Below are 23,142 nucleotides of genomic sequence, written 5' to 3' on the forward strand. Positions count from 1 at the left end.
TTAATCATAGTACTACTATGGTGCAACTACTATATTGCACTGCAGATTGTTCCTTTTATTTGAGTGTGATATCTTATGGTATTAAGAACCTCTGCTCATCATATTCACTCAGTATTGTATTGTACGTTTGAATACTTAGATTGTATATGGTCTAAAATAAAGTCTCAGGCTATGTGTACATATTTTATATGATTGCCTCAACATTTTTCATTTTTTAGAATATGTAGTTCTCAACTACAACATTTTTTTTACAATTCAAATTTTGGGATCACAAGGTAGATGAGGCATCTACTGCACTTTGCAGATTATCCTCATCGCTGAAAGATCTACTTTTTGCCTCCATTCTTTTGGCAAAATGACTATCTTCGAGTGCTCTCCCGAATATGCGAATTGATGTGACTACCTCGAATTTTTGCAAATCACAAGGTAATTGTGTGATCTACTCCATAATTTGCAGATTATTCACTCCTGCTGAGAGGTCTACATCTAGTCTTTTGACAAGATGACTACCTTCAAAGTGTTTTTGAAAAATATAGTATGACACAAGGTAATGGACATATGAACATCTACTAGTCAAAACCACACTATGTTTTCCACTACTGTGAGATCTACACCCCAACGGTGACTATCTTCAAAGTGTCATATACATAAAATGAGGTCTACACATACAAGTTTAAAGCATCAGCTATACTTGAAAATTTTGCTTTCCCAAAGCATTTGTTGTACCTTATATTTTACTCTGATAGTAAAACTAAAATTATGCATGATAATACCATGTAGGAAATGGCTAGCGTCATGCATCGTGAATTTCATGAACTTGAACTAGATGGTAGTAACTATTTACCATTGGCTATGGATGCAAAGATAGCCCTTGAAAGTCGTAAACTCAGTTCCACTATCATCACACCCATTGAAGGCGCCGGAGAAATCCCCACGGCAGCCAAATATAGAGCTTTAAGTTTCTTAAGGCACCATCTCCATCCGGACTTAAAGTCGGAATATTTGATGGAAGAAGATCCACTAGCTTTGTGGAACTCTCTCAAGGAGAGATATGACCAACAAAGAGCAGTTATGTTGCTGGAAGCACAAAGAGAATGGTCCCTCATAAGGTTCCAAGATTTCAAATCTGTGGCAGCATATAACTCTGCAGTTCACAAGGTTAACTCAAAACTAAGGTTTTGCAATCAAGCAATTTACAAAGAAGATCTTATTGAGAAAACCTTGTGCACTTTCCACCCCTCGATGAGAGTACCACAACAGCAGTACCGTCAACGAAAATATAAAAAGTATTCTAAGCTCATATACACTTTACTTCAGGCTGAGAAACATGATGAACTTCTCACGAAGAATCATCAGACACGTCCAACGGGCTCAATGCCACTCCCTGAAGCACATGCTAACACTCTGTTTACTAAAAAGTATGGGGGGCAACAAAAAGAATTTCAAGAAATTCAATGGAAAGTGGAAAAGGAACAACAAGCAGAAAATCTTTGGTCAATCTAAAGGTAAATGTCACTTCAAGAAAAAAGACCGAAACACCAACTCCGAGATTTGTCAAAGGTGTGGATGTACTAACCATCGTACTAGAAAATGCCGAACTCCCAAGCATCTAGCGGATTTATACATCAAATCCACTCGGAAAGGCAAACAAGTTCATGGAAAAGCCGAAGCTCAATTAAACGCCTTACAACAAGAAGAAAACCTTGAAGCTAGCACTTCTCAAAGCGCTCCTAAGGAAACAAGGCAGAAGGATGAAGATCTTCTTGATGTTGACAACATGATGGTGGAATACACCCATGACGCATATGGAGATCTTATAAAATCTCCACGTCACTCATTTGATGTTATCAGCTATTTCCAAACTCTAACTAAGAGAAAAGGGAATATCATGACCATTGCCGGTCGCGATGCGTCGATTATTGGTTCAGGACGAGCCACACTCGTTCTACCTATGGGTACTACAATTATAACTGAGGATGCACTATTGTATCCTGAATCTACACGCACTCTTCTAAGTTTCAAAGTCCTCAGATCAAATAACTTCCATTTGGAAACAATATCTGAAAATAATTCTGAACATTTGCTTTTAACAAAGAGTAATGGGTGTGAGAAACAAATTCTTGAGAAATTCCCCTCACTTTCATCTGGATTATATTACAGTTATATAAAGCCCGTATCACATGTTGCGTACAAAATAATTTTTCAAGACCTTGATAAATTCAAGACTTGGCATGATCGCCTAGGTCATCCTGGCATAGGGATGATGAGAAAAATTATTGACAATTCTATTGGTCACAGCCTTCCAACTAAAAAATTCCCAAAATCATCAGATTTTGTATGCACCGCATGTGCAACTGGAAAATTAATTATAAAACCATATTATCTTAAATTTAAAAATGAGTCATTAAATTTTCTTGAACACATTCAAGGAGATATATGTGGTCCAATTCAACCACTATCAGGAGCCTTTAGGTATTTCATGGTACTCATAGATGCATCTACTAGATGGTCACATGTGTGTCTATTGTCCACACGAAATCATGCTTTTGCCAAGATAATTGCTCAAAATATCAAATTAAGAGCAAATCATCCTGAAAATAGGATAAAAACAATTCGAATGGATAATGCCGCTGAATTTTCTTTACATGCACTCAATGACTATTGCATGGCTATGGTCATTCATTTAGAACATTATGTGCCTTATGTTCATACTCAAAATGGTTTGGCTGAATCTCTCCTCAAAAGAGTAAAATTAATTGCTCGACCACTATTACAGAATTGTAAATAACAGCATCTTGTTGGGCACATGCGGTATTACACGCCGCAGATCTGATACAAATCAGACCAACTACATATCATACAACCTCCCCGGTGCAACTAGTACGTGGCACTCAGCCAAGTATTTCCCATCTGGGAAAATTGGATTGCGCAGTATACGTACCGATATGACCATCGCAGCGTACATACATGGGCCCCCACACAAAACTAGGAATCTATGTGCGTTATAATTCTCCGTCAATAATAAAATATCTTGAACCTCTTACAGGGGACCTGTTTACTGCCCGTTACGTTGATTCTATTTTTGATGAGGACCATTTCCCGACATTAGGGGGAGAATCAAACCAAAAAGAATGCCAGGAAATAGATTGGAATGTAACAGGCATTCAGTCCTTAGATCCACGTACTAAAGAATCTAAAACTGAAGTTTAGAGGATCATAGGTTTGCAACATATTACAAATAATCCGCTAGATGCATTTACTGACCATAAAGGTGTCACTAAATCACATATTGCCGCTGTTAATGCACCCGAACGAGTGGAGGTATCAACTAAAACCACTCAAACCCCAAATGAGAGTAAGAGGGGGAGAAATCTGGTTAGTCGGAATATAGCTTCTCAAAAGCCTCCGCGGAAACAGAGGAAATCAAATCCTCTACCAGTAAATGCAATTCAACCTCAGGTTGAAGGACACCATCCATATGCTCAACATCTTGAACCTAGCATAAATGCGCATAAAAACATAATAGCCCGGACATCGAAACACCATGATTCTATTATTGTGGGAAATCACATAGAGTCTGAAGGTATAAAAGAAATTTCCATAAACTATACAGAATCAGGAGAATCATATAATAGAGAGACTACAATTGTCGACATATATTTCGCCTCTGAAATTGCTGAAACCCTTCAACTGGATCCAGAACCAAAGACCGTCAGGGAGTGGCTCAAGCGCCCTGATTGGCCTAAATGGACGGAAGCAATTGAGGCAGAACTGCGCTCGCTCAACAAAAGAGAGGTATTTTCCTCAGTAATACCTACTCCTCACGATGTCTTCCCTGTTGGAGCAAAATGGGTTTTTGTTCGAAAAAGGAATGAAAACAATGAGGTGGTGAGATACAAAGCGAGGCTTGTAGCACAAGGGTTCACGCAGAGACCCGGCATCGATTACGGTGATACATACTCTCCTGTTATGAGTGGAATAACGTTTCGATACTTAATATCTTTGGCAGTACAAATGAATTTATCTATGCAGTTGATGGATGTAGTGACAACATACTTATATGGGTCACTTAAATCAGACATATATATGAAGGTCCCTGAAGGACTTAAAATGCCGAATCCAAAAGCAAATCGCAACGCATATTGTGTAAAATTTCAAAAGTCACTATATGGCTTAAAACAGTCAGGTAGAATGTGGTATAACCTACTCAGTGAGTTCCTTATTCAAAAAGGCTACTCAAATAATGAAGATTGCCCTTGTGTATTTATAAAGAAATCCTCAAATGGATTTTGCATCATCTCAGTGTACGTTGATGACCTCAATATCATTGGGAGTACACCTGATATAGAAGAAGCACACAATCATCTAATGGCGGAATTTGAGATGAAAGATTTGGGAAAGTCCAAATTCTGGTTAGGCTTACAGCTTGAGCATCTTCCCTCAGGAATTTTAGTATACCAACCTGCTTATATTCAAAAGGTTTTGGAAAAATTTAATATGGATAAATCATATCCAACCAAAACACCCATGGTTGTAAGATCCCTTGGTATGAATAAAGATCCTTTTAGACCTCGGGATGATGACGAACAGATATTAGGACCCGAGTTCCGGTATCTTAGTGCCATTGGTGCGCTAATGTACCTTGCAAATTGCACCAGGCCTGATATTGCATTTGCGGTAAATTTACTAGCTAGAGATAGCGCTGCTCCAACAAAACGTCATTGTACGGGAGTAAAGAATATCCTTAGATATTTACATGGCACAAGAGATCTTGGCTTATTCTATCAGAAAAACCAAGATATGACTATGGTAGGATATACTGACGCTGGCTATCTATCTGATCCTCACAATGCAAGGTCACAAACAGGTTTCGTATTCTTATATGGTGGAACTGCTTTTTCATGGAAGTCAACAAACCAGACTCTCGTAGCAACTTCCACTAATCATTCTGAAATTATTGCATTATTTGAAGCATCTAAAGAATGTGTATGGCTTCGTAGGATGATTAACCATATTCAAACTTCATGTGGTGTTGGTTCATTAGGATCACCAACTATTATATATGAAGATAATGCAGCCTGCATTGCTCAAATGCAAATGGGTTATGTGAAAAGTAATATCACAAAACACATTTCTCCTAAGTTATTCTCTCCTCATGCATTACAAAAGGATGGAGAAATTGATATTTTGCAAACCAAATCATGTGACAATCTAGCAGATTCGTTCACAAAGTCTTTACCAAATTCAACATTCTAGAAATATATTCATGGAATTGGTATGAGACGTTTTCGAGATTTGCAAATTTCAGGGGGAGAAACTCCTAGAATCATAATCTATTAATTATCAGCAGATAATAATTATTGTACTCTTTTCCTTGATGTGTTTTGCATCAGTTTTCTCATAAAAAGGTTTTTAATGAGGCAATATATTATCAAAAATCATATGCCATACTTTCTATTTTTCCTATTGGGTTTTTATAGAAAGTATTTAAGACATATTAATTGTTCTCTAAACTCACAACTGATTTTTCTCCTTCTTCAAAGGTTTTCTCGATTGAGTTATCAAGAGACATTAATCATTATATGTTGCACTATTTTCTCCTTATTGTTTTCCCACCGGGTTTAAAGGAGTTTTAGCAACATATCTACACAATTCTTCTCATATTTTTCCCACAGGGTTTTTGGAGGAGACTTTAAAGATTACACAAGATTTCTCGAGATGAAGATGATGAACATTCTCAAAGGGAAAAACATACAAGGAGTATTATTTATCAAGATGATGTACATTTACAAAGACAAGCATTGATTAGGGGGAGTGTTAGGAATTAATTAAATACGTTAGTTAAGGAATAATCCCTGCTATGTCGGTTGCCTTAATTTAACAACTGCTCCTTGTAAACCGCATTTGTATGAGGGGTATAAATACCCACATCTTCAATCAATGAGAACACTGTTCCATCATTTTATTTCCTTCTCTCGTTTTTACACTTTACACGTTATCAACACTTGCTTTACCGACAGAGACAAGAGAAAAAGGCCGACAGAGAAGAGGAAAAGGTAAGAACATGGCAGGAGAGAGCCTCCCATCCCTTGCTTTTCCCTTCGCTCGCTACATCCAGCGGGAAAGCCGTTGCCGTCGCTTTCCTCGCACTCATCACCAGGCTGCACGACGCCATCATGGACTTGGTGTCACGATTGGCCGTTTTTTCGCCAGGAACCAACGGCAGAAACGCCGCCGTGGCTATGCCCGGCGAGGCAACCACCCACTACATGGGCAAGCACCGACGGTGCACCGGGCTGGATCCTCCGCTCCGACCCCTGATGCAAATGAAGACATACCTGCAATACATCAGGTCGGGCCTTCGGCTCCGGCGGTCGCCGGCGACTACATCGTACCGGCCACTTCGCCATCCGCCTTGAACATCCCTCCTATGGATTGGCTTCTTGCAGGACCATCAGCGCCGTTCCTCGGAGAAGAAGAGATGTTCCCTTGCGAACTCGCGCCGCCACCTCTACCCCCGTACTGCATGCAACATGAGTTCGGACCGTGCCCAGCGCGTACGGGCCCACCACCGAGGCTTACGTCGCCGATGCCATTAGACGAACTGTCCGAGCACCTCTTCCCCCCAGGATATGGCCCCGTCTCGGATCTGCCGTCAACGACGCCGGCAGCAGCGAAAACACGCGGTTACCCCGCTGTTCCCGATCTAAACGCTGCCATCAAGATGGAAGAAGAAGGAGAGAGCCAGGGCTCGTTGTCGACGCCGCCTCCACCATCACCGGCGACTCCGCCCCCGCCTCCAGCACCACCCCTCCCTCCCACGCCTCCACCAGAGGCGCGCCGCATCCTGCGGCAGTTCGCCGTGGCCATGGCGCAGAACCGCGCTGCAGTCCGGGGCGTGTGGTCGCCGACGGCCCTCGGCCTCACCGGCGCCCCCGGGGCGAGCAGCAGCGGCGGTGGCCGTGTGGCGGCGCGGGGAGCACCCCGCCTCCCTTGAAGAAGCAGGCATGGGGAGAGGAGGGCTGGCGTGGTGAGGTGCTAAGCACCAGATCGAGCACAGAATGGGAACGGGAGAAGCGACGCTGTGGAGAAACCCTGATGCGTGGCTGCTCTCTCCTCCCTTATCTACTCGTGTGGTGCATGGGCTTACCAAACCAGGCCATGTTTCTTTCCTCTCCAAAAGGCCTACAAGCCGCGTTTCCTCGCCAAAAAGGCCTAGAGGCCAGGAAATTTCACCACGTACACTACCTAAATAAATTGACTATTAGTGTGTTGTGTTTAATCATAGTACTACTATGCTGTAACTACTATATTGCACTGCAGATTGTTCCGTCTATTTGAGTGTGATATCTTATTGTATTAAGAACCTCTGTTTATCATATTCACTCAGTATTGTATTGTATGTTTGAATACTTAGATTGTATATCGTTTAAAATAAAATCTCAGACTATGTGTACATATTCTATATGATTGCCTCAGCATTTTTTATTTTTTTTAGAATATGTAGTTCTCAACTACAACATTTTTTAATCTATATGATTGCCTCGAGCACATCAATTTCAAACTATGTGTACATATTCTATATGATTGCCCCATCAATTTCTAATCTCTCTTCCTACCGCCGAATTAACAACCGAACGTGCGCCGCGGGAGGGGAGCACGTCGAAATCATCTTGCTGTCGACCAGCACGTGTTCTTCGTGCGAGAGACGGCCAGAAAGAATCAAAGAAACACCCCACGTCCACACATTTGACGGCAACAGCCCACAGGAAACTTGCGATTCTTATATAAATCAGACCCATCTCACCATTCCACTCCATCAATTTCCTTCCTCCAAGTCTCCAGCCAACACGCGATCAACTAGGCAACTAGCAGAGGCAGAGACTACAGGGGGTTCGACGGCATACAGTCGATGGATCGAGCGGCAAGAATGGCGGCGTCAGGGAGCTCTCAGAGCCGACGGTTTGCCGCAGCGTGCGGCGTTCTCAGCCGCTGCATCAAGGCGGCCGAGGCGCGGCCGACGGCCACGGTGGTCCTCCCCCTCATGCCCGGAGCGGAAGTGCCCGCGCAAGACGCGCACGCAGCGGGTCCTGCGCCGGCGAACGCGCAGATGACCATCTTCTACGGCGGAAAGGTGCTGGTGCTCGACGAGGTGCCAGCCGACAGGGCGGCCGAGCTGCTCCGTGTCGCTGCTGCCTCAGGCACAGCGCGAGGGAGCTGCGAGGCGGCGGATGGCGACCTTCCCATGGCGAGGAAGGCCTCGCTGCAGCGGTTCATGGAGAAGCGCAAGGGGAGGCTCGCCGCGCGCGCCGTCCCCTACAGCCGGCCCGACGGCGACGCCTTCTCCTGTAGCCGTCTCACGCTTACGCTCTGATTCGTGTTCATGCGTAGAGGCTCACCAGGTGTTCATGCTTAGCTGTTTTATTGGGGCTCACCAATAAAACTTTATACTGCAAATACATATGACGATTGACATCAACTACTATGTACTTGTTACGATCCCACATTCCCACTACACACAGATCACAGGAACTACTCTGATAATGTGTCCAGGAACAGATTTCTCAATCTCCAGCAACAGATTTCTCTAGCAGGGTGCACGTCAGGCTTGGGCTGCATGGTCTCTTCTTCAGCAGTATCGCTTGGAATACGTTCAATTTCGTTAGAGCATCTCTTCGATGCCCCCGAGGATGAAATAGCATCATGTAGGGCGGTCGGTGAAAAAAAATCGATGCTTGGGTTCGGGTTCTCAGCCAGCCCCAAGGTCGTTCTAGACGTCGTTTTTTTTAAACCAAACTCAATCGAAATTCGATCGAGATTCACGCGTTTTCTTTGATATTTGCATAAACTTAACTAAAAACATAATTTAAAACAGAAATTAGAAACTACTTCTACTACGGCGACTTCAACCTTTTACATGCGGAGAAGCCTGTAGAAATTGATGTAGTCGCCGTCGTCGTCGTCCTTCTTGATGCACCCCTGCGCTGGGTGGCCGTGGGAGACGGGGTTGAAGGGCCCGAGCGCCTCCTCGTCGCTGTCATCGAGGGTGACCGCCCTCCTCGCGGCCACGGTGTCGAGCGACGATCTCCTCGAGGGCCTGGCGCTGGCGGTCCATCTTCTCCCGAACGTAGTTGTCCCGTGCCCATTTGAGCACGTTCTCCTCGTCAGCGGCCATGTCTTGGTGCTCCTTCTTCACGCGGAGGAGCATCGGCTCGGTCTTCGGCTTGACGAGACGGGAGAATGAGGTCTCGTTGATGACGAGGGCGTCGCTGCGCATGCGTCGCCCGAGCGGCATCTCCCGCAACTCTGGCTTGATGGATAGGAGCACCGGCGACCCGGAGGAGCGGAAGCAAACGAGGAGGAGGACGCCGTCTCCATGCACCTCGGCTTCCATGAACTATCCCGACGGCCGGAGAAGGAGGGCTGCGACGAGTACTCCAACCGCGGCGACTTGCCGTCCTTGATGTGCTCGAGGACAACGTCCAGCGTGCGGCCGTGACGCCCAACCATAGGCGTCGCCCATCGGAGTTGAAGAGGCCGCACGGTTCAACGCCGTCGGTGGCTTCGAGCTATTCGGCGTGGCGGTGTTCGAAGTACGTCGTCCACAGCGTGTTGCTGTTGGGGGCGTACCTCGGCTGGTTCTGCGAGCTCTTCGGCAACGATGATCGGATGTGCGCGATCTTCGCGGCCGGTCAGCTCCAGATGGCAGCGGTGGCACCGGGACAACGCCGGCCCTCAGCCTCGACTAGCCCGGCATCCGCGGAGGGGGCGGTACGTGCGTCGGTGCGCCTTCGCTGCGCCACCTGTGAGGAATTAATGAAAGGCTGACCGGTGCCAGCCTTCGCATTGATTCCCCACGGAAAAAAGAGGCGATGAGGAAGACGACCACGCCTAGTCGCTGACTCAGCAGGTCCATAAGGAGTTCGCGCCAAAAACTTTTCTCCCGGCACCCCGGGGTCCACCAGCGCGTCGGGTTCGGTGTGGGTCCGGTGGAGAAAAAATTGTACTAACCAGCGAGAAACATACTTTTGGGGACGCGTCTGGGTTGTTTTTTCACGCCAGCGATAAAAAAGGGCCTTGGGGCGCGGGTGGAAATGTTCTTAGACACCCCTTTCGCGAGTCACCGTTTTTCCTCAATACAGACACGAGAAGCGGCCGCTCATATACACGCGCATACACTCATCCTATAAACATACACACACACTCTACCTCTATAAGCATCTTCGAGAGACTGAGTCGGCATATCATCTTGCGATTTATGAAGTGACCGCAGGCGCCTCGTCGTCGAAGTTCGAACGTCTCCTTCCATTAAAAGCATATCGCCGACAATCCTGAAATAAATTCAAAAAAAATGCAAGCATCAGAATTTGAACCGTGATGGATTGGGAATATCACTGTTCCTCTAACAATCCAACACAGTTTGGTTTGCGTATTATGGTTGTTATACTACTGCATTGAAGTATAAAGCTTTTATGAAAAAGGCATGTGAAAAAATCAAGTTTTTTTCTTCTAAAAACCTTAGATCCTTCATTCAAATGCTTCTAAGCAGAGATTTTTGGGATGAGATACGTAGAATCAAGGAAACATTTTTTATATTTGCATAATCTATCAATACATAAAAAACTTGACATATACAAAAACGGTGTGACGCGATTGATGGAAGGAAATTAAACTACAACATCTCACGGTGCAAATTTGCATCTTCACCTATAGAAAGTGTAAATCGAGATGTAACGCCCAACTGAGCGCCAACCCCAGCTAGCACCAGGAAAGTTCAAAACCTCCGAGCCCCTTTCCGTCATTGCCTTCATCGTTCGATTCCGGTCATCAAGGGCGACGCTCCGCCGCCCCAGCCAGCTACGGCGCCGCCCCAACCCATTCCAGTTCTCTGTCGGCCATCCTCGCCACTCTTGCGAGTCCTGTCACCTCTGCCCACCACCAAGATGCCCGCATGTGCCACTTGCCTTCGTCGTCCGGTTCCTGCCATCACCAACGACGCCCCGCCCCCCTAGCCAGCTGTGGCGCCACCCCAACCCACTCTAGTCCTCCATCGGCCATCTTCGCCGCTCCGGCGATCTTCGGGACCTACGCCCGCCGCCATGATGCTTGCCTCAATCGCTTCCACCTCCGGCCATGGTGTCTAGCCGCACGGGCTCCTCTCCTCCTCCTCCTGTCGCGGGGCTCATCGACGCATGGTCCAATCCAAGCACCGCACCACCTCGAGCCATCGGCCTCTCTTGTCCCCTCAGCTTCTCTCTCTCTCTCGCTCACTCAAACCTCTCTTTGCCACCTGAAACCATCACCACCCATGGAGCAGCCGACCACTAGATCCGCGTCGTGCTGCTGGTGCTCGTGGTCCATCCCGATTACTGCTGCTGCCGCTTGTGGGCGCTTGATGAATTGTTGTAGATACATATTCAGTTTGTGAGCAATTTTATCACTTGCTAGTTTTACATCACAAATTTAAATCATCTATTAAAAATAGAGTTTTACATCACAAAACTCCCTCCGTTATAAATAGAAGTTTTTTAGAGGTTTTACTAGAAGACTATATACGGATATATATATACATAATTTAAAATGTAGATTTACATAATTTTCTTCGTATGTAGCCTCTAGTAAAATCACTAAAAAGACTTATATTAGAAACAGAGGGAGTATACATCATCTGTTGGAGTTAGTTCTTTTTCGAAGGTGTAAAGAAAATACTTTTTAAAGTTGTAAATTTTGCATCTCCTTTTTTTACATATTTAAATTTGCATTTTTTTTATTGAAGATGCTCTAAGCGATGCACATTGAGTAAGTGGAGATGTTTTTATCAACCAAAAAAACATGTGAATAAAGAATGTGTGCGTTTATAAAAATAAATGCGCGTATGTATATATATACCTCAGAAAAGCAAAATAAAAAGGGGAGTAATCTGCGCTGGCGCGCCGGCCCAATCTTTCGGCCGGCCACGCGCGGGCCGCACGATCCACCAACCCCGCGCATCCGCACCGTTGGATCTGCATGCAACATTTTTTTCCCCTATGAAGCAAAATTTCAATGCGATGCAACAATTTTTTTAACGGTTGCAACAAAAAACAAAATGTGTAGCAAAAAAAATATCTACGTGATCGTAGCAAAAAAAAAAGTTGATGGTACGTGATAGCAAAAGTCAAACGCCGGTTGTAACAAATAATTACGTGACGTGTATGCAACTTTTTTAGTGAACGGTTGCAGCAAAACATGATGTCGGTTGTAGCAAAAATTAACACGGTTGTAACAAAAGTAAAAAACATCGATTGTAATGAAAAATCGGACGAACTGAAGTTGCAACCAAATGTATATGCAACTTTTATACGGGGACAAAATATAATAAAAAATGTTTGCAGCAAAAATGACGCTGATTGTAACAAATTTAGACGAAAAATGTTGCATCCGTTGACTAGCGAAGCGCGCGGGTGGGCAAAATGTTGTATGGACCCGTGCGCTGGTGACGACCGGCGCCGCCGGTGGCCGGCGGCGGCGCGGCGCTGTATGGAAACGATTCTCAAATAAAAAAGGGCCTAAAATAACTCGAACGGGGTCCTCTTGTATCGATGATCGCCGCACCGGGGTCGGCAGCGAGAAAAGGATTCGGTAATCAGTTTGCCGCCGAATTAACATCTGAAAGTGCGGCAAGAGGAAGGTAGCAGCCAGCACGTTGAAATTATCCTGCTGTCGACCAGCACGTGTTCTTCGTGCACCCATTTGATAGAAAAACAGCACGCGTACACCCATTTGACAGCAACAGCCAACAGCCCACAGGACAGGCGCGATTCCTATAAATCAAAACCCATCTCACCACCACCTAATACATCAATTTCCTTCAATCAACACCAGATCAAGCAGAGGCATTGCGAGCTCGCGAGGCTTCGAGACCGTACAGCGGTGACCGATCGATCGATAGAGCGGCAAGGAATGGCGGCGACAGGGAGCGCTCAGAGCCGACGGTTCGCCGCAGCGTGCGGCGTTCTCAGCCGCTGCATCAAGTCGGCGGAGGCGCGGCCGGCGGCCACGGTGGTCCTCCCCCTCATGCCCGGAGCGGAAGTGCCCGCGCAAGACGCGCACGCGGCGGGTCCTGCGCCGGCGAACGCGCAGATGACCATCTTCTACGGCGGAAAGGTGCTGGTGCTCGACGAGGTGCCAGCCGACAGGGCGGCCGAGCTGCTCCGTGTCGCTGCTGCCTCAGGCAGAGCGCGAGGAAGCTGCGAGGCGGCGGATGGCGACCTTCCCATGGCGAGGAAGGCGTCGCTCCAGCGGTTCATGGAGAAGCGCAAGGGGAGGCTCGCCGCGCGCGCCGTCCCCTACAGCCGGCCCGACGGCGATGCGTCCTGTTACCGTCTCACACTTACGCTCTGATTCGTGTTCATGTGTACTCTAGAGTAGCTTGGGACCTTAGTAATTTACGGTCGATGTGTGTCTTTGCTCTGAATTAGTGATCAAATTGTTGCTCTTAATTACGATCGGAAATTCCTGCTGTTCTTGTTTTGACAAACTGATCATAGCGAATTGTCGAGGTGTCAAATCATACTCCCTCCCTTCCTAAACAACAGGGGACTACATACCCTAAAATATGTCTATATACAACAGTATGTAGTTTTCTATTAAAATATCTAAAAAGACTTATATTTAGGAACGGAGGAAGTACAACTCTGAGGGGAACGTCGCCGGAAATCTGTTCGAGGGCGCTTGTGAGTGAGCATGTGCGCTACCTGCAGTTCTTAAGGCGGCGGCGCTCTCCGCATCCATCCACCCCACAATCCACCCCTGCTGCTATCTCGCCGTGGTCGTCGCCAACTGTATGTAATGTGCGTCGGCGCTTGTTTGGTGTGTGACGTCGCGAGTCGTCGTCAGCCTTGTGATGTGCTCCCGCCATGACACGCGCCTCAGTTCCCCTCTTCCTGTTCCTTGCGGCCTTCCACAGTGGCAGCAAGGCCACGCCGCCATGCACTACAGGAAAATCATGTTTTACCGTGTGGCAAGCTATAAATCGTGTTATTTTTTTCGGTACTTGGCTTATCTGAATCTAAGCCGTGTACACAAGGAAAAACACCCGGTAACAACAATGCACTCGGCTTATGTTATCCTATAAGCCGAGTGCCCACAAAAAGCTCACAGCTTATAGGTGCCACATGGTATATATCAAGAAAGCATTCGGTTTATAGCGCGCCACCCGGTAAAGGACCTGCCACGTGTCTACAACAGCGGTGCCTGACGGAGCCGTCACGTCTTGAGCTATAAGTCGTGTGCTTGACAAGTACACACGGCTTACACACACTATAAGCCGTGTGCTTGGCAAGTAGACACGGCTTACACACACTATAAGCCGTGTGTTCCGCAAAAGCACTCGGTTTACATTTTATAGATTTTCATATTCAAAAAAGTTCTAAAGTGATTTCTCTTGCATTTATCTTTAATACTTGAATGTTATTTATTTATTCATTTTACCACAGGAATGTCTCTCATGTCGACTATAGACCGTGTGGGCCCTACGGTCTGGTGCATCATCGAAAACCGTGCGAGGGAGGGTAGAAAGATCACCGAAAACCCTAGAAATGCAATAAATGTCTCAAATATTGTAGGCGGGTTAGAAAAATGTGGGGGCCTCAAACATGTCATTCGGTGGCCTCCTTTGAGAGCACGAGGAGTTTCGATGCCAACGGAGCAACATGACAAACACTTCCTTCACAAACGTGACACATTCCCTCTCGATACCAAGAGACTACCTCGAAGTTGGTGCAGTTTACAAGTGGCCTTAGGCAAGGCCCACCCGGAACGTGCCCAAACTTTTACAACATCCTACAGGGGCCATGTGATGACGTCGTGCCTGATCCTGATGATTTCTGGCATTGTACCATTTTCCGAGGCTTCAAACGGTTGGATGAGGCATGTCGCCGAGGTGATTTCGTACCCGCGATGTCTGGGGCTGCCCCTCCCACGCCTGCACAAGGCATACACATGTCACAAATACATCACATGGGATTTTCCATGCTGCTTCTGGGCATGATTTCATGTGTCTCCTTGCAGATCTACAATTTCTGATGTTGAAACCCTAGAAGTGCAATAAATGTCTCAAATATTGTAGGCGGGTCAAAATAATGCGGGGGCCTGACACATGTAATTCAATGGACTCACCTAAGAGCACGGAAAGTTTCGAGGCCAACCGAGCAGCACGACCAACATTTCCTTCACAAACCCGGCACTTCCCTCTCGATACCGAGAGACTACCTGAAAGATTGTGCGTTTTACAAGCGACCTGAGGTGAGGCCTATTCGAAATGCCCCCAAACTTTTACCACACCCTATAGGTGCCATGTGATGATGCCATGCCAAATCCCCTGGATTTCCGGTATCATACGATTTTCCGTTGATTTAAACGGTTGGACGAGTCATGCATGCCGCCGAAGTAATTGCGCTTCCTCATGGCTGGAACTGCCCCTTCCTTTTCTGCACAAGGGAGACACATGTCGCTAATACATCACTAGGACAATCTACGATCAAACCTCTCTCGAGTTTGGTCAAATTGAAGACGTAGATCGTGCTGACCCTACGGATGGGTGAATACCAAAAACACACAGACAATGAAATTAAAATATAATAAAAGAACAAGTATAATAAAAATACAAAAAAATAAAACAGACACAATTTGAAAAGTAAAGTGATGAACTTTCTGTGTAGAATTTTAAAATAAAAATAAAGAAGGGTAAGCCATGTAATCACCTATGGCACTCGGCTTACTCTATAACACCCGGCTTACTGTGTGCGTGGGTCTTACCAAAAAAGAAAGCGCGTAGATGAAAACGGACCGTCAAAATCCAAATTTGACGCGCGGAGATGAAAATTGACCGCGAAATGCCCCCTTTTCTCAAATCCCCCAAAACAGAGCGCGTCATGTGCGCCGTGTGCTCCTCCTCGAGCCGTCTGCACCTCCGTGCCGCCCTCCTCCGCGTTGCCCCACCGTCGCCCTCACCATGAGCTTGCCCACGCCGCCCTGCTCCCCGGCCGCCCCCGCTCCTCCGTGACGCCCTGCTCCCAGCGTTGCCGCCTTCTCCTCTGCGCCACCCTGCTCCCAGCGCTGCCGCCTGTTACTCTACGCCTCCCTGCGCCCTGTGTCGCCGCCTGCTCCTCCGCGTCGCCGCCTGCTCCTCCGTGCCGCACCCCCCATCGTCGTCGCCGCCCCCCCCCCCCCCCGTACGCTACCCCAAGCTGGCCCTCCCATCGGCTCCGTCGCCACTCCCATCAGCGCCACCACCCCTCCCCGTCCGCTAGCCCGAGCCGACCCTGTCAAGCACTGGCTACCTCTGATGAACTAGAACAAGCACGACAAGGCGATCGGTGGGAATTCAGAGGAAAACAGGGGAATTTAGAGCTCTCATATAACGAAAATGGGGAAAGTAGCTCGCCTCCGGCGGCTAGGGTTCAACCCTGATTACAATAAGCATAAAGTCGCACCAAGAGGGGATTACATGGCTTTATAGCCAAAGGGGAAAGAGGGACGCGCCGGCCAGCGTCGAGAGGGATGCGCGACCATCGTTCCAGGGGCTTTGACGGAATAACACAGTGACTTCTTCTGCAAGCAACTGTTGGATGCGCATCGACTAGCTGAGGAGGCTTCTGACAGTATCCACAGTGTAGAGGCGATAACTGAACTTAACTGAACTTACTCTGCAGCCTGACAATACCCCCCCCCAATGAGACATAGCTTGTCCTCAAGCTTGGAAGGCAGGAAAAACTTTTTTATAAAGGCTGCATCTTCCCATGTAGCTTCTTCAATCGTCATATTTGCCCACCTTCTCTAGCACTCTAAAAGGACCATAATATTTTGAATGCAACTTGAGATGCTTATGGAGGCTGAGTGAAGTATGTCTGTAAGGTTGCAACTTTAGGTACACCATGTCCCCAACCAAGAATTCTCTCTCGTGTCTCTTTTGATCAGCATAGAGCTTCATTCTGGATTATGCCTTACTAAGATTATGCTTGATTACTTCCATAGCCAATTCCCTGTTCTGCATCAGGTTCTCACTATCTTCCCAAATAGAATCTGGCAAGGCTGATTCAGCTACCAATGGTGGAGGAAAACCATATAGAGCTTGGAATGGTGTCATCTTCAATGATGGGTGGAGGATGTATTGTACCACCACTCTGCCAGGGCTAACCACCCATGGCATTTCCTAGGTTGCTGAAAACATATACATCTCAAGTAATTTTCCAAGCACTGATTCACTCTCTCTGTTTGCCCATCAGTCTGTGGGTGGTAGCTGGTGCTCATATGCAGTTTAACTTTCATGGACTTGAACAGTTGTTGCCACAAGTGACTGGTAAAGATCCTATCCCTGTCTGTTACAATCACCACATGCATGCCATGTAACCTGAACACATTGTCAGAAAAGGCTCTAGCTACAGACTGGACTGATATGGGATATTTCATGGCTATAAAGTGTGCATATTTAGTAAACCTGTCCACCACCACTAGGATAAGATCTTTGTTGTCTGAAACGGGTAGCCCCTCTACAAAATCCATGCTGATGTGTGCCCAAGCAAAATCAGGAACATGCAGGGGTTCTAGCAATCCTGGATATGGGGTATGCTCTGCTTTGTTGATTTGGCACACTGGATAATTTTTCACAAAAACAATGATGTCCTGTTTCAACCCAGACCAGTGAAATACCGGCTTAACTCTCTGGTAAGTGGCTCTTTCTCCAGAATGTCCTCCAAGCTTTGAATTGTGAAACACTTTCATAATTTCTTGTCTGATTTCAGTGTTTCTTCCAACCACAATCTTGCTCTTGTATCTGAGTATACCATTTCTGAATGTATATGCACTGTTACCATCTTTATCAGCTAGAGATGCAACAATGATCTCTTTAATCTTGCCATCATTCTCATAGCTTTTAACCACTTCCTTGACCCATGTAGGTGTAGTAGCTGTCGCTACCAGAGCTGAAATCCTATGCTTTACCCTGGATAATGCATCAGCATCTTTGTTTTCTTTCCCTTTTCTGTATTCCACTGTAAAGTTGTACCCTAGTAGCTTCAGCAACAGTTTATGCTGGATTCCTTCAGTGATTTTCTGTTCCTGGATGTAGTTGAGACTTTCTTGATCTGTCCTGATGATCAGTGCAGTAGCAGCAAAATAGTGCTTCCATTTCTTAACTGCTTCTATGATTGCAAGTGCTTCTTTGTCATAAGTGGACATAGCTGCTGCTTTAGGACCAATTGCCTTACTGAAAATGCGAGAGGTCTTCCATCCTGCATCAATACAGCTCCTAAGCCATATCCACTAGCATCAGTCTCCAAGACAAATGGCTTAGTGAAATCAGGTAAGGCCAGTACAGGAGTGTGAGTAAGCTTCTGTTTGAGTGTCTCAAATGCCCTGGTTTGGTCTTCCTGCCAGTCAAATGCATCCTTCTTCAAACAGTCAAATAAGGGTGTGCAGATAATTCCATACCACTCAATAAACCTCCTGTAATACCCACTTAAGCCTAAGAAACTTCTTAGCTCAGTTATGTTAGCAGGTACTGGCCACTCTTGAACAGCTTTGATCTTGCATGGATCTGTGGATACACCGTCCTCATTGATGATGTGGCCCAGGTACTCCACTTCCTTTTGACCAAATGAGCATTTCTCCAGTTTAGCATATAATTTGTTCTCGTGCAGAATGTCAAATACTTGCTTCAAATGCTGCTTGTGTTCCTCCCATGAGATACTAAACACCGGGATGTCATCAAAGAACACCACAACAAATTTCAGCAACCCAAACAACAAGTTCATTAATGCTTGGAATGATGGTGGGCCATTTGTTAGTCCAAAGGACATCACCAAGTACTCAAACAGTCCCATGTGAGTGGAGAATGCAGTTTTAGCTATGTCTTCCTCAGCCATCCTGATTTGATGGTAGCCATTCCTTAAATCAATTTTGGAGAAATATTTTGCTCCTTTTAACTGATCCAACAGATCCTCAATCATAGGAATTGGATACTTGTTTTTGACTGTAATAGCATTAAGTTTCCTATAATCAGTGCAAAGTCTCCATGAACCATCTTTCTTTTTCACAAGCAAAACTGGAGAAGAGAAGGGGCTTGTGCTGGGTCTTATTAATCCCTTTTTCAGTAAGTCCAGTATAATCTTCTCTAGTATTTCCTTTTGGTGATGTGGCACCCTGTATGGTCTCTGGTTTACTATCTTTGCTCCCTCCATCAGTGGTATCTTATGATCACAAGGTCTGCTAGGAGGTAGTCCACTTGGTTCCTGAAACAGTTGTTCATATTGCTGCAGCAGTGGTTGCAAGTCATCAGGTACCACAGTAGCTGCTAACTCATACCCTTCTCCACACAAAGGAAATAGGAAGAAACCAGACACTGCTTGATCCATGAGCTTGCTGGAACTATCATGGCTTTCAGTTAATCTTTCCAAGGGAACAGTTTCATCTACAAAAGTTATGACTTGCCCATGTGTGTCTGAAATTTTTAATTCCATCTTCGCAAAGTCCATTTGCACTAGGCTGTATTTCTTTAGCTAGTCCACTCCTAGGATCATGTCATATCCTGTTAATTTGAGAATTCTGAAGCTGTCACAGAAGCTTTTCCCTTGAATTTCATAAGGGCAGTTTTTTTTACAGTGAATTCATTCCACAACACTTCAGCACTTGCCACTACCACCTTTACCTTGGAGTTAGCAACTGGTGCTACAGGCATACTGGCTGCCATGTTAGGTGATACAAATGTAGCAGTGCTTCCACTGTCAACTAGGGCAGTTGCTAGTTTCTCTCCAATCTTAACTGACAAGATGAAAGTGTTTTTGGCAGAGCTCAGACCATGGGCAGCATGCATAGAAACTTGTAATACATTTTCTGGTAGTAAGTCTTGTGCTTCCAAGTCAGGATCCTCAAAATCAGTGACATATATTACATCTGAGTTACTCTCCTCTTGAGATAGTAAAGCTTGTATCTGTGCTTTCTGGCTCATTTTGCACACCTATCTGTGTCCTGGAACCCAAGGTTCCCTGCACTTATAGCAGACCTGATTCTGCTTTGCCTGCTGAATTACTGTGCTCTTTGGTATATGCACTGTCTCACCCTGACCACTTGAAGTATCAAAGTTTATCTATCTTTTTGCTTGATGGAAATAGGGTTTTGTTTGCACCACTACAACAGGTTGTTGAGCCTTTTCCATTCTCCTTGCATACCACACAACAGTCTGTAGATCTTTTGGTTTGAAACACTCCACATGGCTCTTTATGTAAGGGTTTAAACCAGCAACAAAACTTGTCACATAATAATCATTAGGAATTCCAGGATTTTCCCTTCTCATAATGTTCATCAACTGCTCAAACTTCTCAACATAATCAGCTATAGTTGTCACTTGGTGGATAGCAAGAAAAGATGTAACAATGTCACACACAGGATTGCACTGAAAATCTCTCAGACAATAAAGAACAAAACTTATGCCAAGCTATGTTTCCTGGTGCAAAGCCAGTGCCTCTCCACCACTGCACATCAGCTCCTTTCAAATAAGATATGGCTAGCTCAGTCCTATGCTCAATAGGTGTCCTAGCAACAGCAAAATACTGCTCCAAGTTCTGTATCCAGGATTCAGGATCTTCTCCTTCAAATTCCACCATGTTCAACTTGGCAGGTTTAACAGTTAAAGGGGTTCTTCTATTGTCCACTGGTGTACTTACTCTCCTCCTATACTGATTGTCATACCCCTCTATCTCCTGCAGATCTTCACCTTGGACCATATTGCAAGCCAGAGCAGTTTGTCCCATCCCCTCTGCTTTGTTATTTCCAAAGTTTGGGTGCCTATAAGGCTGCTTCAGAGTTCCGTCTAGGTTTAGCTCTCTGCCATCTTGATCTCTTAACACTATTGTACCAACTGCTCCCAAGGTAGGCTTTTCAGGAATGGTAACAGAAGGTGGAGTGTTTGCCACCAGCTGCTTTGGACGCCCTGGTGCTGCTTGAGGTGATCTCACAGGGTGGGTTTTGTGCACACCATCACCTTGTACTGAAGCATGATCAGCTTCTTCTCCTTTTCCTGGATCTGGGTCCAGCAGTAGTTTCCTAAAATTGTCCTGTATCTTATCAAAGTTCTTTTGCATAGTAACAAAGTTCTTGTTGACTGTAGCCTGGAACTGCTGAAATTCTCTATGATCCTCATCACTTTCCTGCCGCAAGGATTTTAAATCCAATTCCAAAGATTCCAACTGCAAGTCGGCTGTTGTTGCAGACTCTGCTCCTGCCATGCTTGCTATGTCTGCGAATTCTTAGGGAGGGAAAAGGGCGGGATTTTACCTTCTAGGTCGCTTCTCTGATCGATCAGATCCTCACACCTGGGGTTTTACTATTTCAGCAGGATGCTCCAGCAACCAGGGAAGGTCCAATTGCATCAAGATCTTGCTACCACGGCCGCCCCCATGAACTCCTCGTGGATCTGCGTCTCTCTTCTTCTCTTGCTGCCCGAAACCAAGGAAAGACTGGGCCTATGATACCAATTGTCAAGCACTGGCTACCTCTGATGAACTAGAACAAGCACGACAAGGCGATCGGTGGGAATTCAGAGGAAAACAAGGGAATTCAGAGCTCTCATATAATGAAAATGGGGAAAGTAGCTCGCCTCCGGCGGCTAGGGTTCAACCCTGATTACAATAAGCATAAAGTCGCACGAAGAGGGGATTACATGGCTTTATAGCCAAAGGGGAAAGAGGGACACACCGGCCAGCGACGAGAGGGACGCGCGGCCATCGTTCCAGGGGCTTTGTCGGAATAACACAGTGACTTCTTCCGCAAGCAACCGTTGGATGCGCATCGAGTGGCTGAGGAGGCTTCCGACAGTATCCACAGTGTAGAGGCGATAACTGAACTAAACTGAACTTACTCTGCAGCCTGACAGACCCCTAACTGCTCCGCCGCGCCACCTTCCATCCACCGGGAGGTACCCTCTCTCTCTCTCTCTCTCTCTCTCTAAATCTGACCATATTCTTCCTTATTCACCAGGTCCGGCTGCTCCGGCGTCAAGGTGCTCCTCGTCTGCAACTTCGTTATATCCGAGGGGGATGTGGATTTGGTCTAGTTTGCAATATGTTCGTCTAGTTCTGAACTTTTGATATCTATCCTGCTTCACTAGAAATTCCCCGCTTCTGCTGCTGCACACATAGGTTTGCCATGTACATCTACACCCTGAACAAATGTTTGCCATGTACATCTGCACCCTGCACAAATGTTTGCCATGTACATATGCACCCTGCACAAGTGAATAGATGTTTAATTACGAGTAGTTTTAGTCAAGTTGGATTCTGCTGGTGGTGGTGGCAACTACTAATTCGTTCTCACTTTACCATGGTCTCAACTCTTAACAAGCACACAAGGTTCTACCGTTGCATGAAAGATGTTGTCAGTACCATGATCATTCATTTCTGCAACTTTGGTATTGGTTCCACCCTTGTTTTATTTCATTACATGCAAAAAAATATAAAGCTTATTGGACGAGAACCATGGTAATTAGAACAAGGTTTGTCCATTATGATTTTATTATAATCTATTGACGATTCATATTGTTCGTGCAGTGCCCAAATGGCCACACAATTTGCTCCAGTTGTAAGCATAGGGTAGACAACCATTGCCCCACTTGCTGACAGGAACTAGGAAATGTCAGGTGCTTGGCCCTCGAGAAGGTTGCGGAATCGATCCAGCTTCCATGCAAATACCAAAGCCTGGGCTGCACCTAGATCCATCCTTACCAGAACAAACTTAAGTATAAGGAGCTGTGCAGGTTCATGCCATGCAGTTGTCCATACGCAGGTTCAGAGTGCCTGATCGCAGGCGACGTTCCGATGCTCTTGTCTCATCTCATTATTGACAACTTTCTTCTGTTTCTAGTGAATGTCTCAATGCAAACTGTTTTATTTTCTTTTTTTATTGTTAGGACACATGAAAATCAACCACAATAAAGGGAGTAAGATTAGGCGTGCAGCCTAATTATTTTATCTTCTAACCTGAGCTTAAATTACTTGTCTTATAAACTGTAATTCCGATAGACGTTGTCAAACAAGATTGATGTTATAGTTGCTTGTAGCATCTCTTTTTTCACATGTCTATTATTATGCCCATATGTAAAATATGTTC

At 45.8% G+C, this 23,142-nt stretch overlaps 2 protein-coding genes across 2 annotated transcripts; both read left to right on the forward strand.

The window, feature by feature from the left end:
- The first annotated feature begins 7,773 nt into the window (after positions 1-7,773).
- LOC123411892 (protein TIFY 11e-like) lies at positions 7,774-8,574 on the forward strand. Its single transcript, XM_045104850.1, has one exon. The coding sequence runs from the start codon at positions 7,913-7,915 to the stop codon at positions 8,372-8,374; it is 462 nt and encodes a 153-aa protein (XP_044960785.1). The 5' UTR covers positions 7,774-7,912; the 3' UTR covers positions 8,375-8,574.
- Positions 8,575-12,828: 4,254 nt separating this feature from the next.
- On the forward strand, positions 12,829-13,484 carry LOC123411673 (protein TIFY 11e-like). Its single transcript, XM_045104634.1, has one exon. The coding sequence runs from the start codon at positions 12,943-12,945 to the stop codon at positions 13,381-13,383; it is 441 nt and encodes a 146-aa protein (XP_044960569.1). The 5' UTR covers positions 12,829-12,942; the 3' UTR covers positions 13,384-13,484.
- The last annotated feature ends 9,658 nt before the right edge of the window (positions 13,485-23,142 follow it).

This window comes from Hordeum vulgare, chromosome 7H, assembly GCF_904849725.1.
Source record: "Hordeum vulgare subsp. vulgare chromosome 7H, MorexV3_pseudomolecules_assembly, whole genome shotgun sequence".
Taxonomy (NCBI): Eukaryota; Viridiplantae; Streptophyta; class Magnoliopsida; order Poales; family Poaceae; genus Hordeum; species Hordeum vulgare.

Coding starts and splice junctions, on each gene's coding strand:
- LOC123411892 (XM_045104850.1), top strand. CDS start 7,913: ATGGATCGAGCGGCAAGAATGGCGGCGTCAGGGAGCTCTCAGAGCCGA.
- LOC123411673 (XM_045104634.1), top strand. CDS start 12,943: ATGGCGGCGACAGGGAGCGCTCAGAGCCGACGGTTCGCCGCAGCGTGC.